General features: G+C 40.7%; 1 protein-coding gene across 2 annotated transcripts in view; it reads left to right on the top strand.

Moving 5' to 3' along the window:
* The window catches only part of tenm1 (teneurin transmembrane protein 1), a 179,417-nt gene that overhangs the window by 35,507 nt on the left and 125,003 nt on the right, over positions 1-18,907 (top strand). For both annotated transcript variants that reach the window (XM_073486775.1, XM_073486774.1), the window contains 2 exons: positions 7,986-8,229; positions 17,527-17,765. In XM_073486775.1, coding sequence (XP_073342876.1) covers positions 7,986-8,229; positions 17,527-17,765 — 483 coding nt within the window. The remainder of the gene's footprint in view (positions 1-7,985; positions 8,230-17,526; positions 17,766-18,907) is intronic.

The following is an 18,907-nucleotide window of genomic DNA, read 5'->3' as shown; positions in this document are numbered from 1 at the left end:
TTTCCTGTAATAAGTGAAATTAACTCGGCACTAGAGCGCCAGGCACAATAATGTAGAGAGGGAGCGGAGGAGAAAGGGGGCGTGAGCAAACACAGAGAGGGAAGAAGAGGAGAAAACCTGGTTAAATATCAGGCTTTGATATTATTGTGGCTCATGTTTTTATGGTCTGCTACACACCAAACTTGGCGGTCTCTTCTTATCAAGGAAGCTATACATTCTGTGTGTGTTCATTTGGCTGCACAACCCTCACCTAAATATCTCTAAATTATACACAATTTATGGCAAATATAACTAAACTGTCACAACGATAAGGCAGAGTGGCAACAGGGGAAGGACTCAAGACAGTCAGGCAGACAGGATGATTTTAATTATTTATGATTCTGAACGCTAACAGGCAGGTCCAAGTAGGCAGGTATTGACACAGGTTAAAGGTCAGGTTACACAAGCTTTGAAGCAAAAAGGGTCAAAACCAACATTGCAACTGGGATAAACTGTCGAGGGGTGAATGAAATAGATACAAAAAATATCTGCAGGATTCATGAGGAAAGAAGAGAACAGGAGTGGTTTGAGGAAGTGTGAATGTGGCTGTAGGAAGGGACAGAGAGGCAGAATGTGACACAAAATGGCGACAATACAACCACTCTTCTATGTGGGATGAAGAGCTGTTAAAAAATTGCAGCCACTGAATGAATGAACAGAACAACAGGCTGCTGATTTTGAGAAAATGTTCTCACAATGGCTGTCATTTTTTGATGCAACTATTTGATCATTTTCATACAATAAACTGTTTCATATTTCATGTATCTTTAGTTGAACAGGGACATTGCACAAAAAATCATTATCCCCTTATGAAATAGCCGAAAAGAAATCCGAAATTCTCAGAAAATGATAGCCCAAAATTTAAAAAATGAGTATTTCACTGCAACTACAAGGTCTGTATGAAAAGTAGCATTTTTAGAGTGAAAATCCCCTTGGAATGATGCAGTTGCAGCCACGGAACTAAACCCCACCAACCTTTTCACGAGATTTCATGAGAGACATATTTATAATCAAATCATAATCAAAAATGAACTTAAATTTTCGACAGAGTGAGACGTTTGATGTCAAAGTGGTTCAAGAAGTTGGAATGCTAACCAGCTCCCGGCCCGAGAACCTCCTCCATTGAGTGATCCAAAGCTCCTATGCTAGTGGTTATAAACCCAAACATTCTCCTTCCAGACTCGAGTCAGCTGAAAGGATTGCTAGCTGCACTGCTAAATGAGCTAAGTAGCTAACAGCAGCTATAGTTATCAGCAGTTCAGGGTTACTGTCGTGATAAGCTGCCCCCTATTTGTTTGGAGTATAAATGTTGTGAAGGTGGCCAGTTCTTACATTTTGCACCTTTAACCTTATAAAACAACGAAAGATGTGATGTAGCGGGTTTTAGCAAATTGCTATAATTAACTAGGGAGAGAGTTGATAAGATAGTTGAAGAAAGTATACAAACACTATCATCGTCACATTACAAAACCTTAAGAACAGTCACGGAACTAAACCCCACCACCTCACCCACACTACTTCACAAAATGTTTTGTCAGTCAGGAGAAAGAATGACAATTTGTAAATGTTTTGCATGATTGTTCCGTTGTTTTATGGCCATGAAAGTGAAAGATGATTCGCCGAAGGGGCTCTTGTGCTGTGGAGTTCTGCATCCCCTCCCGAGTGGTTGACCCGGTGGCTCGTGTTGCTTTTTTCTGTGCTAAGTGTGACAAAGTTCTTCAAGGCAGCAGATGCTGCATTATGGATGATGTTAAAAAAATAAGCAAACATTTTAGTGCATTATCAAAATGCATTAGGAGGCTGAAATAAGATATAAAAAGAGAAAAAAGGTTAGACTACCTCTTGCTCTCCCAAAAAAGTCACACAACTCTCCCTTCGGCAGAAAAAAAAAAGTACACAACCTTCCACCTTCTCTGACCCCTTTCCCCTCTAATCATTCTCACACAGTCCCTTGCTGTTGCTAAATTTCAAACTGTTCTTTTTTTTTCCTGAACATTTCCCTCTGCAGCTCCTCAATTCTTCTCTGCCCAATTACTAAAACACCGTGTGCAGGTACAGCCGAACATCTGGCAGGCACATCCAGACTGGTAGTGGAACATTTTCATGATGAGCATGACGAGCGTTCATGAACAAGATTATTTTGCGCACGTGATTCATCTTTCATTCAAACAGTTTTATACCTGCTTGTTAATATCCTTTCCAAAGAGTATTGCACCATCATGACAGCTAACTCATTACACAGGCGACTATTAATGTGTGTGTGTTTATGCCTGAGTCATTTTTTTTACTATGTTCCCCTCTCGTTTCATTAGTAAGACTTGGCTTTAAACGCCTGAATTGTCATAAATACTTAATGTCTGTGCTACTTTGGGTCCATCTCACCTACAGTAATGCATTTTTAATACCTGTTCCAAATACCTGTTACCTGTTACATTTCCCAGTAAATCCCCCCAGATCTCCCTTCCGCTTGCTATAAAACGCTTTCCCTCATATCTCGCTTATGTAACCAAAAAGCTGATGATTCCAGGAAAAATATCTCATAAGCGACTTTCCAAAAGTGTCTTTTCTGGAAGGCTAAGTCCCAGAGGAACCTCGGGGCAGGGGATGCTTGACACTGTCACGACTGTCATCTAGAGCTGTAACGGCCCCTCCCCTGGCCTCTATCTGCTCCCCACAGAGTTGATTTGATGTTTTTGAACTCCTGGCATGCCGGCCATAAATTGCACGGCCCCTGCCCTACATCGCCAGGCCTATTTAGGTTACATCTACAATTTAACACAACATCACAGCTTGTGTGTTTGATGCGACTTTGTGTGAACGGTGAGAGATAAAGAGCGACTTAGCAAGTGTTTCTCTGCCATTTGTGCATCCTGTGCACAACAGGAGGAATTGAGTGAGTTTGTGGATCTTTGGGAGCGGAGACCCAAAGCTGCCTTAGCTAAGCCTTCTAAAGCACCATCTGGCTGCCCGGGCCTCTGTGTCACCCTACTCACCAAGATTACATTCTCCCCTGGCCCTCTATCGCCGTTCGTTCTCCTGCCCTCCTGTCCACTTTACACTCAGTCTCCTTTTCCTTTGCCAGCAAACACTGACGCGGCTGTATACCCAGAGCTGTTATAACTGGGTTTTCAAAAAAAAATCTAAATTAATAATAAACTAGAATTCAGTCGAGACTTTCGAGGCAGAAATAATTTGGATTTATTATTTTGGTTTCAAAGCATTTGAGAGCCATTTGGGGTGAAAAGCTTTTTTCATTTTTCTCAATTCGGCCCTATTGTAGGAATGTTTGGAATTGACAGAAATATTTTTTGAGTCTTAGCACAATATCATTGTTATATTATGTATCATGGTATTATGTATCTTATGCTATTACTGCAAATGTCTCTGCACATTAACTACATCCCATACATATAGAATTTGCAATGGAAAAATACAAAATACATATTGCTTTTCACTTTTAGATGCACTCCATCCTTATCACACATACAGATCAGTTTACTCTGCTTAAAGATTACTGCTCTGCCTTTGCAAAACATTATGTAATGTCTTCTGTGGCTCTTAAGGAGCTTTATAAAAGTCTGAGAAAATAATGATGTCACCAGGGTTATCTTGGCCTGGAGCCTCCATTAACAACTGGGACATGTGAGTTTGAAAGATGTTGAAAGTTATCAAACGGGATGTCTAAAGAAAGATGCTGTTGAGTGGCATTATCGGAAGTGTCTCTTTCATTACCTTAACTCTCGAAAAGCCAGTGGCGGCTAAAAATAATTATTGTTCTAAAATGTTTTACAGCTTTTGAACCATTGATCCTATCTTTAAAAAAAGCTTTTCATTAGTATCACACATGTCTTGTTTGGACATCGGGGAGCTCCACAGTGAAAGTGATTACGCCATCATGTTCTGCAGTAATGATTCTTCAAGGAAACCCACTAGGTTTCTTTCTCTGGGCCAGCAGGCGATGGTTGTAGCTAAGCTATTTTTTTTGTTCATGTTCAATGGATATTATATTTCTTTGCAGTGTCCTCTCTTATGATATAATCTTTTGTATTTACTCTCTGATCTTTTTTGGACACATCTACACGGTCAGTAAAGGAAATATAGGATTGCACCTGGTCGCCTCCAATGAATGATAATATTATAATAAATGGCTGTGACATGCTTAGGAAATGTCAGATGAAAAAAAAAAATCATATGGAAGTTTTAAACACTTGAGTTCATCCTTTTAGATGAATAATAATAGAAAAACAAAAACTTCTTTCCGAGTTCACAGTCAAAAATAACACATTTTGACAGCTGTTTTATAATTATTCTGGTAAATTCATCCATTCTCAGACATAGTAAGTGTAAAATTGGGGCTTTAAATGAGCCAGACTGAAACTTAAGGTTCTCGTGATGATTGAATGTTGTATGGATGCTGACTGTTAGAGTAGGGTAGAAAAAAGAAAATAAATACAGGAAAGTCAGGCACCCTAAAAATTGTGCTAATTGTTTGAGGCTTGAATTTAGACAAGTACAATGATGGAGTGCCTCTTTAATTTTCAAATGGAAAGTGGTAACCTTGAAGTAATCATTGTTATTCCAGCACATTCTTTGTTCTTGTTCGCTCGAGTTGTTTCAAAGCAGCCAATTGGCATGTAAATGTAAATGAAATATGTAAATTAATTGGCTTGTTTTGTTTTGTATACATAGTTTCTATCAGATCCACACAAAGCCCAGCACAAATTTTGACATGCAAATCCCCACAGTGATATCCCACATATACAAATTAGCACATGACATCATTTCAGTATCATTTGCGGAAAGAAACTGAAACTTTTTACATGACAAGAAATGATTATTTCATGAAGTACATTTTAAAATATGCTTAAAGTAGGGTAGTTGAATTTATTTCCACCTTTACTAGCTAAAACATTAAAAATTCTGCTTGAATGTTAACCCGTCAGTAATAATAATCTAATCTCAGTATCATAATATAACAAGGTTTTGCATAATGAGTACTTTAACTGTACTTGTACTTGAAGGAGATTTTGCTGTAATATTTTCAAACAGGTCTTTAATTTATAATGAAATATTTTTATACTTACGTCTGGCAACATTTAGCACAAGTCTGAGCATTTGTAATAAACCGAGTTGGCAATACTGTTGATGTGTTTTGATTCACACCTGTGACTGGCAGCCTCACACTGTGGTGTGTACGAGAATTTGGCAGTGTTGTCGAAATCAAAACTTTTCTTTGTCAGAAACGTTCACAGTGGCTTTACAGTTTTTGAATGCCTCGCATTAACTCATTCATTTAAATGTAACAGAGTCCGCAAGTCAGCAAAGTCATACTCAAGTCAAATCTAAAGTTGCTTAGTGCCTCAAGCGTGACCGGAGTGCAAGTTGCCAACTGCAGTGCAGATCTTGTTTTTTCTTTTGTTTTGTTTTTAAGAAACTATATAAAATATATTTTAGAAGGTTTTGCTCAAAACATCTCCCTCCAGAAAAAAGCCAGAAGCAAACAAGGGATTTCTTGATGGACTCAAAGGACTCCCAGTTGCTGATGAATCAAGCTAAAATCTGAGGCACCACTTTAAAGCTCCTGGTGTATTACAGTGACACGATGCAGTACTGCTCTAAAAATGTTCCGTCAGTTTTCCCTAAGCATGTAATTTTTAATACTCAGAGGTGGTTCAGACCAAAATAACTTTCATTTTCCACATCCATTAGATTAGACTAAACAGCACCTCCAGGTGATGACACAAATACATTTCCTGTCATTTTACCAGGTCTCATATGGAGTCAGTTCCAGCACAGTCTGATTAGCTTTTGAAATCTCCCAGTGATTTACTGTGGTGATAACAATCAGGCTGTGTTTCTATATAGGACGATGCAATATTATATATTGTCTCAGGAGAAAATCAGTTATTAAGGTTTGAGTGGTGTGTGTTGCAGACGTGTGTAGTAAACTGACACATCCACCGGTAAAGAAGATTCCCAAACCACAAGTTGACACACAGTGTCAGCTGTTGTTATTCAACAGAAAAACATGTTAAACATGCTAAAAATATCACATTTTATGTGTGAGTGTGAAATCTGCACCATCCCAGATGGCCCAGAGCAATAAACAACAATGTAGGGAGGACAATGTTCAGTTGTGAGTCCGGGAAACCATGAAATAAATATGTGAGTAATGGCTTGTCACGAGTAACGAAGACATTATTGCATTGTGACAGTATGCAGATATTTTATCACATGCTTTGGATGTGTGGCAAAGCCGATTCAGCCATGTTGGAAGATCAATAAGCATCGCTGTGTTTTGGAAGATGAAAAACCCATCATGTGTTCAAAGAGCATTTTGACAGAGTTTACACAGATTTTGGAAATACTTATGTCAAATATGCAGATATATATACACCAGCAGAGAGAAACTTCATAACTGCCACTGAAGCAATGTTCAAAATAGCTTTTCATCTGGACAGATGGCATGATGGAAATATCACCATGGAAACGTTTACAGACCATTTAGAGAGCTGTTCCTGTCCTGTCGTAGCAGTCCAACAACACTGCAACAATATATATCTTGTAAATGTGAATTTCTAACATCTGAGACAGTCGTAAAACCTGATGTGATGTGTCAATGAACATCGGTGCATATGACACTGCGCGTTGGCTTACATGTGAAAAGATCAAACCAATATTTTTTTTAGCATTGCCTAAAATGTCAATGCATGTGCACAGATTCAGTATTATGGAAATGTTGATGACGACTCGCTCCATAACCGTTTCCCTGCAATATTTGGAAAAGATGTTGCCATAGTTTTAGACATAATGGCAGCTGAAGTGCAGATAGCAGTGACATGGAAGTTTTCATTTCGGCAATAGACGCTGAAAAAGATGATTTAATGCTTTACTTTTTTCAGTTTTCATCTGGCAGGAATCATAAAATCTGTTGTTGCTTTTGTCTGTGTAATACTTACACTTGAATAGGGAAGACTGTGGTATTCTCCCAGGTGAGCTACATTTCCAGATACTAAATTATTGCTGACATTTTGGCAGCATAATAGAGTTGTGGGCCAATACTGTCTGTCTACCAGATTCTGCACTCCTTTGTCCCTTGCAGCGGGTTCGAGGCTAATGTTACATTCATTGTCAATACAGCTGGACAGAGTTGGTCTTTTGGGACGAGGGATTTGCCGTGTTCATAGAGCCATGCTGCAACCATATGGCATGAGCTGTCCCCCTAAACACTCATAACTAATGTCCCAGGATGCTTGATGTACACTCATGAATACATACCAACACAATGCACACACGGAGATACAGGCCAAGCAGCTTCGTCTGCAGTCACACACACACACATTAAACAAACACATTTCTTTTTGGCAAAGCCGTAATTAGTCAATGCTCACTTTTAGAAAACAGACTGAAAATAGGAGAGAGAGCAGCGGGGAGGAAGAGGAGATGGGGAGAGGGAGAGTGAAAGAGAATGATAAATGATGGATTGGGAGAGCTCGAGCTAGACCCCGAGGTTACCAGTGTGAGGGAGTTACAGCTGGCTAGCTCATTCCGTCGAGCTACAGATCTCATAATAAACATCACATGGGTAGTTTGGGCTGGCGGGTGCAGATTAAGCCAGAGCTGTTAGCTCTTTAAAGACTGCTCAATGCTGCAGCCAGCCAAGAACCTATTTATAGGGCAGCTGGAAGTGTATCAAAGCAGGTAGGAAGGGAAGACACTGGACAGGCACAGTTTCCAAGCTGATTTATGTCCTTCAATCAGTGTAATAACAATAAACTGTCAACTAACACGCCACTTTTATTTGTAATTTATGGGACAGCGCTCCTAATAAACCTATGTTTATTTCTCCCCTGTCTCTCTCTCTCTCTCTCTCTCTCTCTCTCTCTCTCTCTCGCTCCCTCCTCCTCCTCCTCCTCCGCTGCTTCGCTCATTCTCTCTCTGCGCAGAGCTGCCCAGCAGTCCAGGTGGTCAGTTCACGTTTCGCCCGCTGCCCCCGCCTCCCCCTCCGCCGCACGCCTGCACTTGTGCCCGCCCGGCGCCCTACACTCAAGTCAGCCTGCAGAGGAAGACCATGCCAACGCGGTGCCAGGCCAGCCAGGGCAGCCAGGGGGCAGACACAAGCTCGAGCACAGACCAGGCACAGCTTCACAACAGCTGGGTGCTCAACAGCAACATTCCCCTAGAGACCAGGTAAGAGAATGCAACAAATGAAGAAGTCCCACGGACTGTGCCCTTATAGGTTATTTTTACACTGGTGTTTTTTAAGAACTACCATCTGTGCATAAAAATAAGTGTGTATATGCTGGTTTTTTTAAAACGTGGGTTAAACAGGTGATTGACTCCCTTCACTTTGGCAGTAGAAGTTTTTCTTCTTCCTTTTTTCCGGTGTGTCATGTTCAACATCAGCAACATGCAGGAAAACAGGGAACAGTAGGAAGCAGCAGACCATACACATCAGACTGCATCCAGAAGACGTTAAAACACTGCTCCTGAAACGCCTGAAACACTTCGTCAGTTGCCCCGCCTTTAATTCTGTGACTCTGTGACATCAAGCACATATACATCCATGTCACACATTTGCATAATTTATGCCCATATTCAGTTAACAGGAAGTTGAAAACACCTTCAGGGGAACCTGTAAATGAGAAAATTATATGTCTCTCCTCAACATTCTGAATAAGAATGAGATGATGGAGGTAGCTAAGAAGTGCGACATCTTGCTTCTTTCCCAGCTCTCTTGAGAGGTGCACATGCCCCGTGTGTTGAGAGGCCCCCACCCATTGGGGACTGACATAGAGGCTGCAGATAATGTCACAGAGGTTAATTTTTTAATATCTCTGCTTCGGGCTCTTTTCAAACTCAGCACAGACTAAAGGACTTCAACAGGCGTCATACCATCACACCAGAAAATGATCCGAAACTGAAAAATACATTACAAATGACACCTGCAGAGTCATTTGACGCAGGAATGAATGCCGATTTTACCCTGCACTGAAAACAAAAGACAGATGTTTTGGCTTCATTCCAAAACGGTAGTTATGTAATTTTGCAATTAAATCTTTTACCCAATGAAGGTCTAAGGACCAAAATGTTGCATCTAAAATAAAGTTTATTGCAAGTAAAAGAAAGAGTGCAGGAGCTCTCTCTGCTCTTGCCTATGGATATTTCCTCCTACGCACATGTCTGCAAGAAACTGAAGGTGTGCATGAGCCTTTACAGTCAAGCGAAAGAATCCCTTAAAATGAAAATATCTTCAAGGCAAATTGCCCTACTTCAACATAATGTCACTTGATTAAAGACATTTCTTTAATCTCACAAATGAGGATCATTAGATTAAAGGAAATTCTTTCATCAGGACTGTGAGTTGGCAGACTTTCTCAGAGAAATCGGAGTAGAATGATTAAGAATGAATGTTTGACTAAAGGATTTGGACATGTTTTGCACGTGTAGAAAGGAGAAAGTGGAACACCATGCAGGCCTCAGGGGTATTATTACAGGACTTTGCACACCATCAAAGTCAGAGCGAATCTATCAAGTTGTTTTTTAGGATTCTTTTCATTCTCTTACCCCCAATTGCAGACAGTTTTACCAGGGGAACGGTATCTGAGTTAGACTACCTGAAGTAAAAGTGAAATTCAATATTTTGTAGAAATCATCTTTTCAGGAAAACATTGTGATTCAACTTCCAGGTAGTAGAAATTTTCCAAGCGCTGGAATTTGGTGCCGTCAAACAGAATTAAGCATTTGCTTGCTGCATAAGTAATAATTGATCAGAGAATTATTTAGGAGATCCTCATTTTTGAGGCAGCTTTTCAAGAGGAAGCAGCAAGGTGCAAAAGAATATGTTTGCATGTTTAATGAGGGATCGGTGCTGCAGCTGAATTCTGGTATGATGAGTGAGAGAAGATTGGCAGGCTGCCACACCAGAAGAAGAGATTTTTAATAAGTTATGCATTAGGACCATAATTAGATCTTACCTCATTTAAAGGAAAGGGAGAATAAAATTAGATTCAGTGACAATTTAAATTAATCATCGTCCAGACATGAGTATTAATGTAGAAGACTTGTCAGAAGTGCATTGTAATTACATTATCTGTGTGTGTGTATTTGCTTTCAATGAAAATCCACCAAAAACATCACGCTTTCTGTTTGCAAATCGTTCAAATCAATATTTGCTGAACGTAAAGAACTGTCTCCCAAAGAGAGATGTGATTATAAAACACAATATCCGCAGTGGCTCAGTATATTGGATGGTGCCTTTTTGTAGTAATACATTTTTGCATTTGGGAGTTTATAGTCAAATAAGTTTCATTTGATAGTGCGCTATTAGTTCTGAGCCATAAAATGTAATCATATTCATAGTCAATAGAATAGTGTCCCTTCATGACATAATTCAGATATTATTGGCTCTTTTCTATCTAGCTTTTGGTGGGGGGCACATGAAAAAAAATGACTAAGTCTTCACCGCTTAACTGTTTTGGGTTGGATTTAATATTCCAGCTCCCTCCTCTCTCTCCTCTCTCACATCCACAGATTCACTACTAATCTAATGATTTCATATTTTAGCTCTTGCCGTGATGCTGCCGCTGCTGCTGCTGCTGCTATCAGCTCAATCTCAGGCATGAGATTAAAGATTTATCAAGTATTTACAAACTTGACATGGGGGCTCATGCCAATGGAATTATAAACGATGCAAAGACCTTAATAAAAATGACAAAAAAATTGTATAATATCTCTTGTTGTCAAGTGCACTTCCATTTTCCTTGATGCGCATTTGATGAATCTGCATTGAAAAGTATTGACGTTGCGTCAGCAGAGATTAAGATTGTTTGAAGTGTGCATAGATTTCCTTTTCAGCCGCATATCCGTTATGTTTCTGGAGAGGGCAGCTTGTGTAAGTGGAAGGATGCAGATATGGATATTCAATATATCTGACTGGGTCTCACACTGGGTGTGTTAAGAGGCATGACAAATGTTGGGACTGTAATAAATTGACTGGTGCCCTGCCTTCTCTCCTTCCTCTTATCGCTAAAAGTGAGACTCCTGGAATCACACACTGTGCATGTGCAGCTACACATCCAAATCAAGTTTAATACACACACACACACACACACACACACACACACACACACATCTGCATATACCTGCAACCTGTGAGCCTCCACCCACACACACAGTCATTCGCACATATCCAGGTAGAAGCAGCCCTTGGGCCGTAGACTCCGACCTCCTGGAGAGCGGGAGCTCTCATTTTCTTCCTGTCTCGGGGGAAATCTGCCCTCTGATATGAATTCGGAGCTTCCTGGGCGTCGCCCCTAGATATTGTCTGAGAAGATCAAAGGCAGGGAGCCAGGAAGAACAGTGAAGCATTTTTAAAAGCACCACACAAGAAGACTAGAGTTCCACATGCGTTGACAAATGCAATTTCTTCAGCTGGATTCTGATCCCTTTTGCTCTAATCCACCTTCAGCAGAGCAATAAAAGCCCCACAGTGGACTCGACCTGTGTACTGGCCTCAAAAATGTGAAAATGCTCACCTGTATTTGACATCTTTTTGTGTATGCTTGTCTTGCGTGGGTATCCCTGAGCTGGGCCTTGTTTCTGTACGTCTGTGTTTGTGTATGTTTATCCTAAATTTATCTCTGGCCTTTCAGAATTGAACTACCATTGACCCTGAGGTGTGTGGTTGCTCCATGTGCAGCCTCCTGTGTCCCCCATCTGACTCATAGCCTTCAGCAGACAACGTTGGATGGGTAGATTGAGAGAGGAGCGGAGGCAGACAGTGAAGGATGGGTGTTGTCTGTCTCTCATGTTGAACACAGCCACAGGGCCACATTATAGAGAGAGACAGAGACGAGAGATGACTGGCAAAGTGAAAAAAAGAGAGATTTTGGGTAAATGAAAAAATTGAAACAGACAGAAAGACAATAACAATATTTTCAGGCTATATTGTGATACACAAGACATCTCAATATTTTGAAATCTACTCAAATGTACTCCATAAGTGCTTGAGATGACTACTGGTACTTTCACAAAATAAGGACACAATAAGATTTTTGATTTTTAAATAATCAGTGATGTGGGTTTAATGACTAAGTGGGTAAAGGCAAGCAGTATAACATGTAGACCAGGCTGGTAAATTCACATGCGATTAATTACGGGCACATTTTCATCCAGATGACATATTTGATGAAATAAAAAAAACATATATTTGATGATGATTTATAATAGCTTTGTGGCACAGGCCTTTGGCTAAAGATAGAATTGCTAATATTTCAAATAGCAAATGACTTAAAATCTAACACATAGAACCAAAAAACCTGAATAAATATCTAAATTATTGTGACACACTTATTCACCAACAATGACTTAACGGGGTTGGTGCTTTTGCTGTTCTTTATTTCATACATTTCATAATATGACACAATTAGCAGGTGCCCAGTTGTACCGTCTGCAGTAACAAAAGATTAAGAGACGATAGAAAAGAAATACTTACAATTAGAACTCCTCCCTGCCTTCTTGTTTGGTTCATTTGTTCCTTCCATACCTCTTCATTTCATCTCTTTCTTTCTGTCCCTTTTTAATCACGTTTGCCATCTTCCTTCCCTCTTTCCTGTCACGTTTCCCTTCTTCCGACCTACTATACTCTCTTTGATCAAGGCTTTTTGTGGTGAAAGTGTGTGGCACGCTCGTGTGTATCTGTGTGCGCCATGTGTCAACAGGTGCAAGGCAGCAGTGAAAATGTGGTATGGTTTTTCCATCGATTTGGGAATTTTCCCAGTAAGAAAGCAGAATGCATTTGATAAGCACCGAGTTTATGGACCGACTCATTTTCTACATGGTAAAAGTGGGCGGGATGAAACTAATCATTTGAACAAGTGGGTGGAACTTGTCCTACCCTAGTATAATGTCTCTGGCGCCCAGGATGCCACCATTAAAACCTGGAAGAGACAAGCCCTAGTCCATCTTAATAAAATTGAGTACATAGTTGACTCCTAAATAAAGAAAGAGCAACAGTAGATCCAAAAACTCTCTGCACTAAAACATTTAAAAAATGTTTCACCTTGTTTTTAATTAGATTTTATTTTGACCCCTTTTTTTGTGATGCACGTTTTTCCTTCTGTCGTGCACTCTCAATAACCTCTACAATTTAGGTCCCATGGAAATTAACTTGCCTTGAGATAAAGTCGGTGGTTTCCTATGCAAATCATTGTGCAAAGCGAATTTTCTTGAGTTTCTAATGGAATCTGCATAGCAAAATGGAATTAGCACGACTCAAGGTTTATGATCTGAGTTATTCTGTCATGCATCATGATACCTAAACTTAATTCTAGGAAATTCTTGCAACGCTCACCCCGCCATACTCACCATCCTGCTTTTAAGGCATATCATAGGCACATCCATCTTCAAGGCTGAATATGAGACTAAAAATCACTTGAGAAGATGGATGTGTTTTTGCCGTGTATGAGGGCAAATGGACGAGCGGGTGCAGTCTGGTGTCCAACGACGCTGTCAGTCTGCTGTCTGGCCCCACTTTAATGGCCTGTCCTCTGAGGGCCCTTCAGAGACCACGGTCCTACCAGCAGCCACTGACCTCACACCCCGCGCTGCATGGACAGAATAACACTCTGGCAAGCTGCACGTCTGCCCCAACATATCACACTCACAGCCGGTATTAACCCTCGGAAAGGAACACGGTAACCTGGGGCAATCATTGCTGTTGGAGGATTCCAGGAGCTTCGGGATATTTTTTTGCTATGGAAAATACACACACACTGCAGAGAGGAAAATAATGAGTCATGCCTGTTTTTTTTGCCTCTGATGTTTTCCCCAACACAGCCATTCTTTGTTTGCCCACACCGGCAGCCTTTGTTCATTTTTTGATGGAAGTCAATATGGCCGCAGCAAGCTGGAACTGCTTATAATTGCCTTCTTGCCAGATCCACGTTTCCAAATTGCATAATTTCCTCGCCCCCAAATTTTTGCTTCCTCGGCTGACACCCTCCAACTCTCGCCCTCCATTATCCAAACACAATATAGATGAAATGCTACCTCACTTAATTGCCCTTCAGCTTAGTTTCCTATCATCATATGCCATCTAACGCGCTCTTTTCATAATGAAAATGAACTTCATCTTCGTTTAACTAATACAGCGGCATAACTTAAGTAGTTGCTTTGATGACTCAGAAAAGGAATAGGTAAGTCATTGATCCTTGGCTGCCAGGGCTTTTTTATTCTCTTTCATATCAGTGCTGCTCTGCATCACAGTAGCTGCTCATAATGTTGCACCAGAGAGGCACTTTGTCGAATTTGGGTTCGTCTCTGATGAAAGACTTGGACGGGAAAAGAGCTTATACTTTCACATTCTGTCACATATATGGTATCTGTAGTGTGCTGTGGGTGTATTACAGTGCAGCCAACACTGTTTAATATTAATTTAAGGAGACATATTATCCTCATTTTCGGGTTCATGATATTATTTTGGGTTACTATTAGAATAAGTTTACATGCTTTTGTGCTCAAAAAACACATCGGTTTTCTCATTCTGTCAAGTGCTGCGGCACTGAATTCCCCCTCTGTCTGAAACGTCCTTATTTAGCTCCTGTCTCTTTAAGGCCCCCCTCCTGAATACCCGGTCTCATCTGATTGGTCAGCTTACACGTGCCTGACCCAGCATCGCTTACAACAACAAAGCAGCTGTGCTTAATCAATTCTTATTTGCAAAACTGGCTGATAGGCATTAATTATGCAAATGTGTGACATGGTGATGTGGTGTGATGTCACAAAGTCACGGCGGGACAACTGACTAGCCATTTCAGGGGCAGTGTTTTCCGTGGGAGAGAGGAGCTTCTGTTGGTGCTCACTTTGACCTTTTTAACTTCTACATGACTTCTAACGTGAACAAGAACATGTATAAAACACTGAAGAGAAGGGGGGAAAAAAAGCATAATAGGTCTCCTTTAACTGGTTATAGCACACTAAATGTGAATAATGTCCATGTTTTACATTCATCACGTCTATCGCTCACCTTCCAGAGTTTATGGCAGAACGTAATGTAAATTGCAAGAGGAATCGCAGCGCTTAGGCACTTAGACAACTTTTCTTCCTTGATTTTAGTTTTCTGGATGAATGTTTGATGATGCATTACTTGCAAGTTTAGGAGACCACTTAAATTAAAAGCACGCAAATGCAGCCAAACTAGTGGGGCAGTAAGGATGAGACTGAATGACTTTATTCTAGACAGTACAGTATTGAAAGCTTTTAAGACAGGTGAGGTTTAGGGCGACTGCAGCTTCGTGCAGTGGCAAATTAGAGCAATCCGCCCTGTGTGTGATATCTGAATCCTGAAACCATCATTTAAAAAATAGCAGGAGAGGGGTCTCTAAAATCTCTCACCTTGGAGGCCCTTTAAATGAGTTTCAGTCAGGCGTACTTCAGAGTTAGTCTGAATTCCTCTGAGTGCATATTTGCATAAATAGAATCAGAATAAGGCACCAGATGCCCAAGAAAAGATGATGTCTATGCTGGGCTAAGCTAATTGGTGAAGGATGGAACTCTTGTCCTAGATAGGCCTTCGATTGTTTCCAAATTCATGCTATAATCTACTTTCGAAAGACAAAAACAGTGGTCCCAGGGGTGGCAGGTAGTTTGTGGGACACACAATGCAGAACAGCTCCCTTCTCATAAGATTAGGGCAGCAATTAATTGTCTGTTTGCCAAACCCCTCCCCGAAATAGATGGTGCAAAATTATAATTTAGCAACCAAGCTTTAGATTTGTCCACAGTGGTGTGGACAGGGATGTGTTTAGAGGGATACTTGGCATTCAAAGAGTTTGTTGGTGGTTGACACCCACAAACAAATAAGAAAAGGTGTAAGGAATGGATTAAACAGTGTTCATCTGCTCTAATGCCAGCAGCAATCGTTAGCATGTCTCTCTAACTAGCTTATTACCCACAGTAGTAATCGAGTGTTGCTCCTGAGGCCAAGGAGAGCCTTATTGAATAACTGCTTAAGCTTGTGTAGTTACAGGTTATGTTGAAACAAAAAAACCCTGTTCACATTAAGCACATCCACTCTGCAGTATTTCAGAGTTGAGGGTAATATTAGCAGCGCTGTCCTGCTCTTTATTGGATTCAGGGAAGTTTAAACTCCAGTGAACCCAGATAACATTATGTTTGCAAAACACATCATCAACATTGAGCTTTTTCTCCTGCAAGGTAAAAAGTGCAAGCATATTTCCTGAAAAGGAAGGCGAAGCTAAGCAGCCAGACAGTCTTACAGTTTTCCTTATAATTATCATAGTGTCAGGATTAACTAGCTCACTGCTTCTTTATTTCCATGTCTTCTCCATGGTTCATCAACTGGTGAGGATGCTGACTTTTTGTCAAGCAAACGCAACTTCAGCCTCTGCCTTTTAGAACAATTGCTACTGAATGATCAGATTTTTTTTAGGAAATACTACGACCCTCTTGCTCCTCCACTACAATCCAATGGAGAGGTGGGACAATTTGCTAACAAGGGCCCCCTTGTGAGCTTCCCCCCCACATCGCACCTCGAATCGCCTACTTAGCACAATAAGTATGTATTGTATGTATTGTAGCGATCAAATAGGGGGGTCATGATTCTTCAAATCCACAATGCAGTACAACTTTTTGATTTTAAGGCCATAATTCGATTCAAATTTAGACTTAGGAAAATTCAGCACTGACATGCCTCGGCATCTGTTACATTTTGGAATCCTTTTACAACAACAGCTTGACTTTATCATGGTTGCTTTTTGCAGGCTGGGGTTAGGCAAGTTCAAATTATATTTACAAAAACAAATGATTCCAGAGGTCAACAAAAATACCACCATTCTGGTTTTTCAACAATAAAAAACAGATAGAAATTCAGTTTGTTGTGAAGTTTCGTTTCTCAAGTCTGTCCGGAGTAAACCCTCTTCTCAAAGAAATCAATAAAGGATCCCTGTAACATCTCCGACGCTGTCGGAGTTACTTCTGTGCCAGTCAGTTGATTGTCTTTGTGCACATAGGTGTGTGTGGAAGTTCATCTGCAGGTTAGCTAGCTGTGTCGTGTTGTTTTTTTTGTTTGTTGGTGGTGAGGAGTGGGGTGGTCATCACTGATCCTGCCTTTAAATTCCATGATTGAAAGTGAAAGGGCACTTCAACTGACATTTGATTTATAACCATATGATACCTCTGCCATTACTTGCATATTCAAGACCATTGTTATAAGATTGCCCTTTTAACATGACTCAGCTTTAGACAGTCAATTTGAGCCTATGTTTTCAACTCTGTCTGCCTCTCTCTAAAATCAAGACCCATTATTTCAAATAGTAGCCCACTCAGATTTCGAGTGGTAAATCTGCCACAATTACCATTTTAAAATGTACTGTGCAACAGTGACAAAGGGAGGGGGTAAACAATTGCAATTGCAGGTTAGAATGAAATTTCTAACCTTTGTGTTTCTTTGTGTTTTTCCAACAGACACTTCTTGTTCAAGCAGGGCTCTGGTTCATCGGCTCTACTGTCAGGAGCCGGGCAGGGTTACCCCCTGACGTCTGGAACTGTGTACTCGCCTCCACCCCGGCCTCTTCCTCGCAGCAGCGTGACCAGACCACTGTTTACCTTCAACAAGCCTCACCGCTGCTGCAACTGGAAGTGTACAGCCCTGTCTGCGTCGCTCCTCACCCTCACCCTGGCCCTGTTGCTCACATACGTCATCGGTGAGTTTCAGCACACATCAGTCATCGTGCGCCCATGTCTGTCCTGTCCAGCTGCACAAGAAGATTTGCTTTTGTTTGTTTTGATTATATTTCAAGATTCAACATTTTCAAAACAGATCGCTGGAGGGGCCAGGAAATTGGGAGGCTTGTCAAGAGGCTGCCTAATTAATTCAAAAAAGAATCAATAAAGAATACAGAAACAAACCCGACAGTGGTTGGAGTACACACAAAATGTTGCAGGCATCAAAGGGTAAAAAAATACAGGAACAAAAAAAAGAAAAAGAAGCGGAGGAGAAGATCGATAAGAATCAAAGCAGGACTGCTGAAAATTTTGCACTCTTACTTTGAAGGAGCTGGCTTTAAAAACAGCAGGTAGTGTATTTCAAACGTGACCCTCTGTAGGATGTTCTAAATTGTAAATTAGCTGTGCGGACCAACGCACACAAAACTGGTAATTATTCTGTGATGAATACACACATTAGGCACTAACTTATTCACTGTTTTTCTGACTCTTTCTCTCACACACACAGCCACACATACACTCACACCTTATTACTTCTCTGACTTTTTCTAGACTTGTTTTTATGATATGAATCAATCCAGGTTTGTTTTAGCTGACGACCTTATTGTCTGTGCCTTTTTTCCAATGTTTTATATATTTTTATTTGTTCATTTATTATTTATTTGTTTTCAGGTGAGATCTTATTACTTAACCCCCTCGTTTCTTTTCTTTTTTTTTCATCTCACTTGTCTCAGCATGTGCCTGTGCTTGAGTGAATCTGAATACTTCCACCACCACTCATATAACTGCAGATAAATGCAGCATATGTCTGAGGCCCTCATCAACACAGATTGACCCCAGACTTTATGATTGATACTAATTTTGAAATAATTAGTAAGTCCCTGTTGCTGTTTTTAAGTCTGGCAGATAATCAGCAGAGTTTGTCAAAGTCACATACCAAATTTATTCATCGATCCCCATCCGATTGCACCAACTCCCCGTTCATGCTCAACCTTGGCCCGGCTCTCCACCTCAGCACATCGTCTCCCCTCCACCCCTCCCCGAGTGCAGATATCGCAACCCTCCACCCAGCCGGTTCATTTCCCTCCTGTGGTGGTGCTCAAGGTCACGCCGGAGCAAG

Source organism: Pagrus major, chromosome 18 (genome assembly GCF_040436345.1).
Source record: "Pagrus major chromosome 18, Pma_NU_1.0".
Taxonomy (NCBI): Eukaryota; Metazoa; Chordata; class Actinopteri; order Spariformes; family Sparidae; genus Pagrus; species Pagrus major.
Note: the sequence above shows the minus strand (reverse complement) of the source record. Positions and strands in the feature narration are given on the sequence as shown.